A 14,000-nucleotide genomic window follows, 5' to 3' on the forward strand; every position below is an offset into this window, starting at 1 on the left:
GATCATCTAGGTCGGGCACCGAGAGTGAGATGTCGAAACGAACAATGCACCAGCACCAAGACCTATCTCGTCACCGACATTTTTCTTGTGCCGTACGATTTAGTAGCACCTTCTTACGAGTCCGATTTATTCACCCACGATCTAAGATCCCATCGATCCCGTTCATGACTGACATACTTCATCCCAGAAGAAACGAATGGAAGAAAGGATGCTTATGCATCTTCGGATGCACATTGGACTCAATACGTGACGTTGCATCATGGTGATGCTGCACGTGGCGCAATTTTGTTATGGCAACGGGTATTGCTAAGATTGCGAACGAGAATCGAATAGATTCTGGCAGATTTTGGTTTTATGGAAGAGGGGATTTTATTTTCAGCTTTCTTTCGCTCGTGGATTTTGTTGGGCGAAGAAATCGATCGATTCGTCCGGATGGTTTATTTTCGTTCAAACGAAGAGAACGCTGCGCACTTAATTGGAACATTATTTACTTTGCACACTGGCAAACGACGATTAACAGAGCTGCGATGATAATTGTTTCCAGGATTAAAATCGTGTTAGAGACAAACGTATTTTTTTTTAGTAGCGCATGCTTCTTTCTCATTTACGATCGATAGGGTTTTGTTGGTTTTCGATTTAGTTAGTTCCTTTCACGGAACCTCTCATGCTTAATCAAAGACGAAACGCAAGAAGTCGAGGGCATAGCGTTAAGCTATTTATCGAGGAAGCGAAACGTGTCAGAAAGCCAATGAAGTATGTCAAGCCGTGGCTAACATCCTTGACAAAGCATGCGACAGGAATCAGTCTCCCAGAAACGAGATATTCAAGAGTATAGACTCTCTCCCTTCTCCATCGTCGTTCTCTTACTCCCTGCCCTCTGGTACTCTGTTTCTTTATTCTCTGTCTGTCTTTTTCTCTTGTTCTGCCTTTCTCTTTGCACCCTGCGGATCGAACGACGACTGTACGAGACGTCGACGACAAGGACTTTGGCAAAAAAATATAGACGGCTGATCGGGGAAAGTACAGAGAAATAGGAAGAAAAAGAAACAAAGAACTGAACGAATGCAATGATAAATCATACAAAAATTTAAAAATATGTTTATATATATATGTGTGTGTGTATATATATATATATACATATAAATGAAAGAACAAAATGTGCTGCGATTGAAATGCGTGGAATGAGCTGCTTTGGATGTGTAGGTGATAAAACGTTTAGCAACCCCTAACGGGGGGAAATTCACGCCCGCATCCGCCCCTTCGTCACTTACCCCGTTCTAACAATAACAACTACTATTACAACAACTACCACATTATCGACCAGTCAACTGTCATAACTACCGCCTTAAGAAAAATACTGAATCATCATCATTATCTTCATCATCGACAACAACATCAACACCTTCGATCATTACCATCAACCGGTCATTAAAGTCTCCTCTGAAATTAGTGGCCAAAGACATGCACGTGACCTCTTTCCCAGATCCAGGCCCTGCCAGAGAAGACCGAACAGGTACACTGATGACACGATTAAGTCTCGATAAGAATTTATCTCGAACCGACAGGGAACGAAGCGTACACTCTGAAATCACTACCCACCCGATGAACCCTCTCGAGCAACCCCCATTGAGTAGCACGTAAATCGGATCGATTCGTTTTTCACGAAACGAGAGCGGACCGTTGATGTTTCTTTGCTAACTTGCTAACTGTGTTTCTTTACGTCGGCCCAGTGAACAGGAATTTCGCGCAATTGGAACTGGTCGAGAACAAGGATAAGTCGGGTGCCTGGAAATAGATCGCGTTCGACGAAGCACAATGCGAAAATAACTGGGAATCAACGTGGAACGGGAAGTTGTAATTAGAAAGGGATGGTAACTTTTTATTTTCACGGTGTACGAAGTAGTATTAAATGGAAAAATTGATTAAATTAAATCGTTTCGCTATATTTCAAAATGACGGCTGGATAGGATAGTTCCTGTAGATTAATTTTAAAAGAAAAGTTGAACGAAATTGTCTCGCTTTTATCAGAAAGGTATAGAATCTCTGTAAAATATTGTTTTACATTTCTCGAACTAAACTCTAGGGAATCGAATGAAAACTCTCGACGAGTTTCTTTGCGTGAAATCTGTAACTTCCACGTCACGCCTTCGACAAAAAAAAGCGACGTACACGTATATATTACATGCGCGTCTCAACTTTTGTGTGTATACACCTGCTGGAGATCGTGCCTTCGGAAAAGCCACGGTACGTATGCCACACAATCCGCGAAATTCGAGTCAAAAGTCACGCCAATCCCTGCTAGTCTCGTTTGCTTATTTTCCTGTTCGATACTTGCCTCATGCGGTTTTCATATCGTGAAACAGTTCGGAATAAAAATCGATCGATGATCGGAAAATATTTGTTTCATACGTGACCAATCTTTTTCAGTTTTGTCCCAAATTATTTTATAGATTTTTCGCGACAGATGAAATTTATGATTAAACCGCTAAGTCTGCGATATTTTTCGCCAGTAGTTTCACAGTTGGAAACATTTTTAATTAAATCGCTATTTTCGTATGGTCGCGAGTTTCCAGTGAGATAGAAGATATTGTATTAAAATCGTCGATGGACATCTCGATTCTATCTGTGACATGGTTCGATTGATATCAATTACAAAAAAAAAAAGAAAAAAAACGTATTCGTGGAAAGAATATCAGGAAAATATGCAGTATGGAAGACCGTGTACATAGTCGGCTCTGTGTCAATCACAATATCGCAACACCATGCAACGAGACCAAACGAATCCATATTTGACACCATCAACAAACACCATACTTGAAACTGCTTAAGTTGGATCGAATACGGTTGACGATGCACCTGGAAATTAATGCACATTCACTGCTTTCAACGTGTGCACTATTCGGACAAGACAAAGAGATTCTCGGTGTAAGGCACAAACAGAATCACGTAAGTCATTAATGAGAATGTGAGTGGTTTTGCAAAGAGCATGCCAGTTGTTAGATATCTACAATTAAAAAGTTTGTAATTTTCAAGGAGTATGTTATATATAGGGATATTAAAAAAAAAAAACGAAAATTAGAAAATGGATAGAAAAGAGAATAAAAATGCTCCGTGCAAGAGCCATGGCTGCAATATTTTTCTCGCCTTTCGATTAAAGTCTAGAGACTGAAAAATTGAATAAAGTTATGCATACGAGAGAGAGGTGAATCGTCGCATTGATAGCCTCGAACGGAGCGAACGTTTATTCCAAACGGCACTCGACTCGATTTTGACGATCTGAAGCTCTGGAAGACAAGGGATAGCATCGAGCCGTGCGAGACTTTTGATTCGTCCCGTAAGAGAAACATTTTCATACGATCATTTTCTTTGATATGTGCTACTGTTCATTCTCACGTCACGTGTGCACCGGTTAAAATGATCATCGGTAGAACCTAGAAAGTTTTGTGATTTATTTGCTTCGTGGCTAACGAAATATCTGTCAAATTCTTCGATATTTGAAATTTAAATTTTTTAATTTTGCTATAACATCGTTCGAACATAGGGAAAGTTTTCAAGCACCATAAAATCGCATTGTACATTTTTCGCGATAACGAGTTTGGTTTCGACAGCATGACACGATATTGTCAGAGGGGCAATATTTTACAAAATATTTCACGTTCTACCATCGAGTAACTCATCTCGTGTATGTACACTCACATTATACACACGCGAATGAATGGCTACACTATATATATATATTACATTTTAATATGATTACGGAATGTTTTTCCTCCTTACACGACATTCACGTACATTCTCTCTAAAAGGAATAAAAAACGCACCACGTTTTTCTTTCTCTGTACATCCACAAGATACATATACCACTATTATATATTTTTCCTCTTGATTTCTTGATCTGGTCATCTCCGCTGTGACTCACTGTATGTTTTTACCACCCAGTTATATATTATATACTCTCTTCTCGTTCTTGTACATCTCAGACACGTTCTTGCTCATCACGACTAACCGCTATCATGGCCATTCGTCGTAATCGATGCACGAGCAGCGGGACGGTCCGAAAGTCGTCAAGTCGCGTCAAGGCGAGCCGATCCCAGGCCCAAGGGAGGACTTTGCGACTGTTTGGCACCGACCTGATGCGACATGCGATAATACGACTTCATTCTCCTCGCGTAATCTACTGTCTTATCCTCTACCGTTTATATCTCTTGTGTTTTGTCTATTGTGAGTGGTTGCAAGCCGAATTTCTTACTCTACCATTAATTTGTAATAGCTACGTTTCGACGAGATTATTCGAACGTTTAACATCGACTTTATTTAATTATTAATCGATTTAATTAATTTAATTAATTATTTAATAAGAATAATACGCGAAAGAATTACGCGATTAGTATAAGAACGAGTACGTTCTTTAAAAATAAATCTCACTGATCGTTGAACGAGGTAAATACGAATCTGTTTGCAATCACTCGACGGATTCATCGTACATACAGGCCACATACTCGCCGAAATGCGTATCCACGAATCGCGATCATCTCCAACACGCTCACACTATCATCGATCCAAAAAAACGCGAAACCTTCCAGCACTTTTCTTTCGGCACTACTTAGCTTCACAGTGCTCTTGCGCAGAGATCGAATTCACCGTTGTCTGATCGCACCTGAACGTGCCGTTAGCATCCATCAATACGAGTCGTGGATACGCATTGCTCGTACTCATCTTGTCCATGCGACGTGGCCGCGTTTCGAAAGTATCCTCTGATCGATAAAGCTCGCGCCGCGATCGCTGCATTGGTTAGTTTAATGTACGCGATTAGGATGCCTCGGGATTAAACGATCGGCGAACAATAACTGAGAGGATAGGAGGCAAAGAACGAAAGGGAAAGAGAGTCGTCGAAACGCCGCGCGCAGAAATATGGACAACGATGTCGGCCGTACGTCGCGGTGGGCGAAAGAACTGCGGCGGCGCCCGGCGTTCGCAAGAGGATCTTTCTATCGTGGAAAGAACAAGAGAATTCAAAAATTCGCATCCAATCGAAAGATCGAAGGCTCGGAGATGAGAAAAGACAATCGAAAAAAGTAACAAAAAAAAAAAAAGAATTGGAAAAGACGATAGAAGCCTTCGGTTGATAATGTGACCTTGCGATCGTGGATCAGATGAAAATCAGATGAAAATGAAAATATTTGAGAGATCGATTAATAAAAAACGTTGTGGTCCTTGTGGACGATCATGGATGTCATTGGTGATCGGTGGTGCTCCTTGTAGCCCCGCCGGATAAATACAGCAACTGTACGTCGATGAATCAGAGAAAATACTATACGTTGGGAAACGATAAGAGGACCCATGGTCATTCGGAGGAGCGCGATACGATCGGCTGGATGTGTCGAAAGAAGAAGGAAGCTCGGCGGAACGTCGCTTTTCTTTCGTCAACCGGGACGCTGCCGGTGCCACTTCCGCTTCCTCGAGACTGTCCCGTGTGGAAATGAAAGGACCGTGAACGAATTCGATATCAGGTTTCTCCACTGCATGCGACAATAATATAAGAAATTGGAATTACTCGTCTACTAAGAAACGAAATTTACTATTCAAAATGAAGATTATACTTTTTTTTAAGCGTAGAAGTAAAAATAAAGTATCAAGTCGTCAGAGATACTGACCGTACTTAGTCAGAATTAGGCTATGTCAATTTCCATAATTTCGATACTTTATAGAGCGAATAATGGTTGGTATTAATCGCCGAAAGAAAATAACAGGAAAATTCGATAGTTTACAATGAAAAATTAGAGATACTTCCAAGTACATTGACCTCGATGGAATATTCGTACAACTCGCACGCAGTGGTTGAGTTGCACCCTCGAAAATTAATTGATCTAAGGCGACGATTCACGGGACAGATTTCGTGTGTTAGCGAAGCCGCACTCAACCACCGTAGTACATCTCTTCTACCGAACCACCGCATACATCACACCAAGAAAATAAAACTGTAGCAGTAAAAAAAAAATACAAAAAAAGTCCCTCGCACGCTCGCTAGAGAGACACGAGATGAGGGAACATCGACGAGTGTAACCGTGTCTCTATTGCTTGTGTTGTAAAGGAGCTCAAAGCCACGAACGAGAGCCTGAAGAGTCTGCAGACGCAGCTGGAGCTGGCGTACGCGTCGACCGCGTCATCCGGAGCAGCCGTGGCGGGCGGAAGTGCTGGTGTCGGGCTAGGTAGCGTATCAGGTGCAGGCGGTACTGTCCTCGGAGGTAGCGTGGCGGTTCCAGGCGGCGTGCCCGGTAGCACCACCCTGACGGCCATCTTGGAGACAAAAGACGCGCGCATACAAACCCTGGAGAAGGAGGTGGCGTTACTCGAGGCCGAGTTACAGCGTATTAAGGAATGCGGCGGTAGACTAAGGGAGCAGTTGCTGAAAGCGACCGCCGTGCCTAGTAGTAGCGGGGGCTGTAGTGTACAGCAACAAACGATAACGGAACAGACGCAACAGCAACAACAAAATAAGGTTACCGCGGGAGGTATCGAGTCGCATGTGCGGCAGGGATTGGTAACGGCCATGGGTGGTCCGCAGCAGCCCGGCACGTTGGCCTTGGCCAGGGGACCGTCCGTGATGACCTCGCTGGTACCGTATGGTCACTCGTCGTCCTCGGCATTAACCAGTTCATTGCTTGCCGGTTCGACAGGTGGGACCACGAGCGGCGGAGGCGGTGGGGGCGGTTCCTCGTGCCTTGGCGGCATCTCGTCGGGCGCTGCCACCGGCGTGGTCAATCCCTATACCGATCGTTACGCCGATCATCATCTCCATCAGCTTCATCATCATCCCCATCATTATCAGCATCATCTCCATCAACACCAGCAGCATCAACAGCAGCTGCAGTTGCAGCATCAGCAGCAAATGCAGCAACACTTGAAACATATTGAGCCTGCGGCGCAGGGCGCACTGGCTCTACACGCGCACACCTTCAACAAGCACGACATGAACTTCAAACGGCAAGTAAGTTTCTTCATCAACAACGTGCGGATCGAAAAGAACGACGCCGTCTAGGGATCTATCGAACTCTGGATTCTCTGCTCTCTGTTGAGTCACGCCGGACCTTGCACGCCGCAGGTTCCTCTGCGTGAGTACCCGATCTATCCGATCTACGACAGGTATATTGAGAGAAAAGGCTCACGATACTACACAATATACTACCATTACTACTACCATTACTACTACTACTACTACTACTACTACTATTACTACTACTGCTACTACTACTACTACTACTACTACTACTACTACTACTACTACTACTACTACTACTACTACTACTACTACTATTACTACTACTACTACTACTACTACTATTACTACTACTACTGCTACTACTACTGTTACTGCTACTACTACTACTACTGCTACTACTTTGCGTCTCGTTGTGAATCAAAAAAATCACCGAGAGAAAACGGAGATCGAGCGTCTGTTTCTCCACTCTCCTCGAATCAAGGATGGAGGTGCGTAACGATCGTGCGAAGAAGTCGACATTAACCAAGAGAAATTTAGATTCGGCTGTGTTATTAAACTCGGAATCGAGACGTCGAAAAAATCGTCATCGATGCTTGCGCGAGTGTCTGTGTGAGAGGGAAAGAGAGGAAGAGAACGAGTGAATGGTGGCGAGAAAGAGGAAGTATGATCGATGAAGCGAAGGCGCATGTAATCGTGTGTACGTGTCCGTATCTAGCTGTCCGTAGAGAGGAAAGGAAGACGAAGAAAAGCGCGCATAGCCAGGAAGCTGCGTGACGTGATGATCGTCAGTCGAATCGGTCAGGTCGTAACGTCCCGCGGATCTTTCGATTCCTTTCGTCTTGTCTTCTCGAACGCCGCGTCGTACGCGTGCCACGTGTATATGAGTCCGTGAGAGTTAAGATGACACGCTGACTATAGTCGCTGAGATGTGTACATACACCGTTTCGTCGAGCGATACTTACTTTGACAATGGTTTTATAGAAACCGCACACATTCCCGAGGGAAGGCTCGAGAACGCGTTAAAATCTCGAGCGGGAGCATTCCCCACGTTTGGTCTAAGACACGATACGCTTACTTTTTCTACTTTTATTCGTGGCCATGCTTTTTTTCGACAGGCGGAATGTTTTTTCAACGAGTAAAACTTGTTTTCCCACGAAGGGAGGAGAACGTTCCTGAGCATCCTCTCACCCAGCGACCATACTTTTCGTCGGTCATTTTTTGTCGAAAATGATACAATGAATAGAAAAAGAAGCATTTTACTTCTCATCGACTCGTATATATCGTACGTGTGCACTCGTGGCACATTAGCGTACCTGTTTTCTTTACCTCCCGAGATCCCTTTCTTATCGAGAACAGCAGAGTTTCTATTTTTTGACTCGATTGTACCTGTTTAAGAAGTCGTAGATTTACGAGAAGAACCGACGGAAAACCCGATACATACCTCGTTCCTCTCGTGTCTCTGCAATCAACATCGATCCTCGATATATCGATCTTCCATCGCTTCTCCCTGCGATCGTTCCCCTTAGACTTGGGATCGTCTTACGCAGTCCTGTTTCCGCGAATCGTACGAAGGAAAAGCGGAACAAGAAAAGTCGAGGAAGCGCGAGACAAGGGGAACTTCGAGATGGGTCTCGGGCAATTCTGTGAGAGAAAGTCAATGAGAAAGTCACAATTCGGTAGCTTCTACGTGTAGAGCCCGAGAGCAACTGTGCGTACCTAATGTCTAGGCCTTAGAGGATGAATATATGTCGTTGAATTCTAGAATATCTATAGACCGTTGACGTTGTACAGTCCCTGATTAATTAGAGAAGTGTCTTCGTAGAAGATACACGTGTTGTTCCGATTACGTTTAGAGTCTCTGTACATTCGTAAGAGGATGTATTTTCTGTGTTACGTTCGTGGTACACCGTACACGTATTAGTTATTCTCAGAAAAAGATTTTACATGGTTCATCGGACGGACGATCCTCGATATGTTAATCGTACAAGGTGAATCGTTAAAAGGCTATTTTTCGGAGAAGACATATTTTTAGGTACGCAAATTGAAACGCCTAAAAAATTCTTAAACGTAGTCAGAGTACAAAAGTGCACCTAATTGTTCCTGTAGTACACCGTTAAAGTCGTCAAAAATATATTATACATATACATATATATTTCGAAACAAATTTTCTCCATTTGAAAGAAATGTTTGAAAGTACATGTAATCTCGATTTCCCAATAGCATAGAATCGTAAGATAATAGATACATTCTTCGATCTCTTCGATACTAGTCAATTTTGTAAAAGGATCGTCCACCTGAGAATCTAATATTATGGAAATCTTTTTCGCCAAACTAATTGGAGAAACGTACGGTTTCCGCGAACAGGTTCCACTAGGAGACACTGAAATATAAAGTAGATTTGTGGCACGTGTAGCCACGTGTGTGCGATGACGACACACATGCGCTTAAGCAGAAGCTGAAAACGTGCGTGTAAAATGCGTGCGTAGACGAGGAAGAGTAACACGAGAAGAAGCTTCCAACGATATATTTTCGTAGCTGAGAGCGTTTTAAGACCGCCCCCCATGACTACTATGATCCCCGAGCTGTTGGTGTAATTTCGCGTTTAGAAGTCAAGCGTATAGCCAAATCGTGACTAAGTCACGATAGATCACGCGAAAATCTAAATTAACCAGCAAAAGAAGCCAGAGGAGACGTGGATTCTCGAAGCTGATCTCGTTCGTGCACGTCGTCTTCTCTTCCTGATCGATTGCACAGCATTCGCTCGCTCTGAAACACGATTTCTCCCGCGCGTTCGCAAGTTCCGACAATCTTTTATTTTTCTACTCTAATCTAGGTGTAAGTGTATCCCTGTTTGAGGGTTCGCCGCTTATTAAGAAATTAAGAAACTCGTCTGTGCGGATTTAAACGAGAACAGCACTGTTCCCAATGAACGATCCTACGCTCGATTATACAGCAATTAGAGCATCGAGTAGGCTGCACCAGGCGTTTTGAACTCCTCAGAATCGCAGTGGTCGGGCTGGCTCTACTACAACCTCAAAATCGGGTTAGCCCCGCAGGGATAATTTCCTTTTCCCCCCCGATGTTTCCTTCCCTCGAAGATGGAACCGTGACAACCGGAAATCGACGTACGTTTGCTCGCAAGGACATCCCCGATCTCCGGACATCCTTCCACCTCGACGATGTTTTCACGATCTCACGTATCCAAGCCGGACGACTCTACGTTCGCAAGGTCCACATCGAGCCTAGAACCAGAACGTGTTCACGCGTGTTCAGTCTGTGGAACTCTGCTAGCCGAGATAGACATAAAAAGAGAACGATAGAAAAAAAAAGTAAATACGAAAACGGATGAAAGCAAACGATTTCGTTTCCACGTTCTATGACATCTTGTCGCTTCTCTTTATATATTCGTATCTGTGCGAAGCAATCCTCTTTGAGACGTTGAGAGCCTCGAGGCTAGCGGTGCTACGCAAGGATCGCCAAAAAACTGCACAGGAGAAAAAGCGAACAGATACGTTACAGAAAAAAAGAAAAAGATCGAACAAACCGTAAATAAGTTCGAACGTGTACCGTTCTTTGAACTCTAAGACTATACGCCATTAGTCTTGTTTCTGCCCCTGATTCTTTCCGAGAATCCCTCCCTTTCTCCCTTTAATTCCTATGTCGTGTTCCAGATAAAAGGATATAAAGCAAAAGGAAAGCCAGTATCCTTGCACCTTCGAGGCAATCTGTAATTCGCAGTCTCCTCCGCGATTTAGACAGAGTAGGTCAAGGGTGCAGGTCAGTGACGATCGAGCGTCAAATTGATGCCGATTACATGGATTATAAAAGAGAATAATAATAATACAACAGAGAGAAAGAAAGAATGATTCTGTTCAATCGTTCTCTGATCAACAACTTCAATCCTGTCCCTGTCCGATTCTATTATGTTTATTCACGAGAGATATCAGCCGTTCTCATACGACCTCTCTCGTCACGTTCCATGGAAAATTATTTTATCACCGTAGTTCAGAAATCCAACCACGAGAGCTCGTCATCAACCATCAAGTCCTTCACGCACTCATCCCACACGAAAACGATCGATTCACTCATGGTAGAATCGTATTCACCCCATCCCAAAGGATCACCGTTTAACTGTCACCGAAGAATTTGCAGGTTCAGTCTATCTGCACTCCGCAAGCGACCTTGGAATCATCTAAACACCTTGGATACCTGCCCTGTTGACGATTGTTGCACTTTTATCCCCATGTTTGACAGTAGTCCCACCAGTAGAATTATCACCGATTTGTGCGCCTGCCACCGCTGACCCTTGCCATTGACTCGTTTCACTTGTTTTCTCGCAGTCACCACACTGAACAGACATTAAGACCACGAAAAGGATCGGTTGGTAACGATCATCTCGTCATTCTCACGCCTTCATCAATCTTTACTCATCGATTCATCGATTTCTCACCAGTAGACTCGCACATTCGTGTGTCATGTTCATTTCATCTCGATCGCCGATTCGTTTCACTAGTACATTTCGTTCGAATTGGTAGTCAACATCCGTATGGGTTCATGGTCAATCAGGGCGAATCATTTCATTGGTAGATCAATCGATTTTGGAAATTGTCACCGGGCAGTTTACTTTATCGTGGGAATCATGTGACAGAGAAGACTCGTCAGACACGATCATCGCATTTCTCATCACACGTTCATCGTCGTTCGCCATTCTCTCGTCGCGTAGAGTTCGAATACAGCTATCGTTCGGGCATGATGCATGCGTGGAAGTGTAGGGCAAAGTAGACAACTGCTTGCCACTCTTAGCAATACCGCGTTTAGGTACGTCTCTTGTAATGGTGCAAGCTTTTTTAATGTTGCTTGAATAGAGATCTTTACTCCCAGAATCAACGACTTTATTTCTTATAGGATTCAAAATTTTCAAGTTTTTCTTACGATCGAGCAATCTTTGGAAGGCAAAGTAAAGCTTGCACTATCGTAATTCATAATAGTTAAGTAGAAAAAGTCACGGCTAGTATCAGCTTAAGCGAGGTAGCAATCATTCAAATTATTCAGGCACTTTAATCTGCGCAGGGATTCCTTGATATCGCTATATTTAAGTGAAAACCAATATTATCTTTCAAGATCACTATATTCTTGTATTATCTATATTATTAATAGAAAATTCTGCGTACCCGGTATTCCAACCTTTATCATCATATACAAACCAATCGAAATTTGTGAGAAGATCAAGCAATAATGAAATGTCAGAAATCATACAGAACGATAACAGAGAATCCCTGTGTAGATCGTAAATCGCTGGAAAAGATTTACCAGCGATTGGACCGTTCGTTTCATCATCGACGATCCAATCTTACGGAATCGAATCTATTTCGAATAAAATCGCGTACGCAGCGTACGGATCGTGTAGATCGTTTGGTCGAATTTGTTCGTGTTTGTTCGTGTCCGATCACCGCTTCACTCTTTCTAGCTCTCGCGTCACGATTCTTTCGCCAACGAATCCTGACAGTTTATTAGAAAGCGCATGCGAGTACTCGAAGCGGTCCTTTGTACCTTGATGCATGCTGCATGCACGCAGACAACGTATCGTTACTCTTCGATGCATCTCTCATCATCTAGCCAGTCGTCTCGTTGATCGATTTACGATCAGGTAACCGTACCATCGACCATAGATCACGATCGTCCTAAACGCGAGCCTTCTTGGTTCGCGAGCTTCATAACACGCGGAGATAAGCACGAAGGATCAATTCGGTTTACCTGCGATTAGATACTCGATTTATTTCAATCCTGCTCTTCATCTTCTTGCGAGAGAATTAAAGATTCGATCGCTTTAGAAACTTCACAAGCTGAATTATCCCAAGATTCGATATTGGTTCTACTTCTAGCAAGCCTATGATGAAGAGAAATGGACCGAGTATTTGTCAAGTATCGAGAGGATTTCGAGAATGATCGAGAGGATTTTAATAATTAATAATTGTAACTATTTAGCGTAAATTCGCAGATAAACCGAACGTCACTTTTCACCATCCGCATAATCATAAGGGTATAACATTAGCAGATAAGCTAGAACTAAGTTAGCCATAAGTCAGCAATGGATGGTGGTCCTCAATTCCGCTGAACTCGTTCGACTCCTTTTTCCGGCGAAGTAACGATCATCGATAAATCGTGCCGCGATCGTTAATAACGTTGCGGCGTTTAACGATGGACGGCGTATAAATTTCTACGTGCTCGGAATAAGAATGGTCTAGTAAATCAACGGATACCGAAAGCTGATCACGTTCGATCGTGATGAGCGGAAACTTTCTTGTTCGTTGATTAAACGATCAAAAATTGAATAGAACGTACGACAGTGATATTTCAACAACCCTTCCGATACGATCGAACATAACTGAGAATCTTTTCGCATTTCCCTTAAACCAGATGAAAATTGTAATTAAAGGTGAAGAAGAGATTTCTTAGTTTTCTTACGTAATCGATTACGTAGCGAAAGGGTTGAGAACGATGAGTAGAAGAGGAAGGCGGAGTTGGGCGGCCTACGTGGTGAGCGAAGCATTATTAAATGTGGTGCCCCGATATTCTAGCTTTCTGAGGAGGTAAGGATATTCTTCACCCGACAAAGAAGCACTTCCAAGCCACCACCTATCCTTCGTTTCCATCTACGTGATTACCGTATTATGTAACGGAGTGTTTCGATGTTCCGTAGTAACACTTTCTCTCACACACATACACACTCTCTCTCTCTCTCTCTCTCTCTCTCTTTCTGTTCTCTTACTGTTTGGGGTGGCCAGTAAGTTTCCAGGGAACTCGAAACTTTTATAACCGGCAAAAGTGCTCGTCAAATTTCCGTGAAATTTGAAACCGCGATCATGGATAATAAGTATAACTACGTTTTCAAGCGATCCTCTTACTCTAACTTGGAAATTAGTTTCTTAATTGACATCGAATTCCCCAAGGAAATTTTTCTCTCTCGCTTTGCGACTTCCCCTCTTCCTTCGCGGATCTT

General features: G+C 43.2%; 1 protein-coding gene across 6 annotated transcripts in view; it reads left to right on the forward strand.

Moving 5' to 3' along the window:
* LOC138183433 (ELKS/RAB6-interacting/CAST family member bruchpilot) overlaps window positions 1-14,000 on the forward strand; it is a 68,432-nt gene that overhangs the window by 28,634 nt on the left and 25,798 nt on the right. The window contains exon 1 of one of the 6 annotated variants that reach the window (XM_069120325.1): window positions 7,039-7,488. The exons of the other annotated variants lie outside the window; for them this stretch is intronic. Coding sequence (XP_068976426.1) covers window positions 7,483-7,488 — 6 coding nt within the window. The 5' untranslated portion in view covers window positions 7,039-7,482. Of the gene's footprint in view, window positions 1-7,038; window positions 7,489-14,000 lie in introns of those variants that run through there. 6 annotated transcript variants of the gene reach the window in all.

Source organism: Bombus flavifrons, chromosome 9, assembly GCF_040668555.2.
Source record: "Bombus flavifrons isolate JBK064 chromosome 9, iyBomFlav1_principal, whole genome shotgun sequence".
NCBI lineage: Eukaryota > Metazoa > Arthropoda > Insecta > Hymenoptera > Apidae > Bombus > Bombus flavifrons.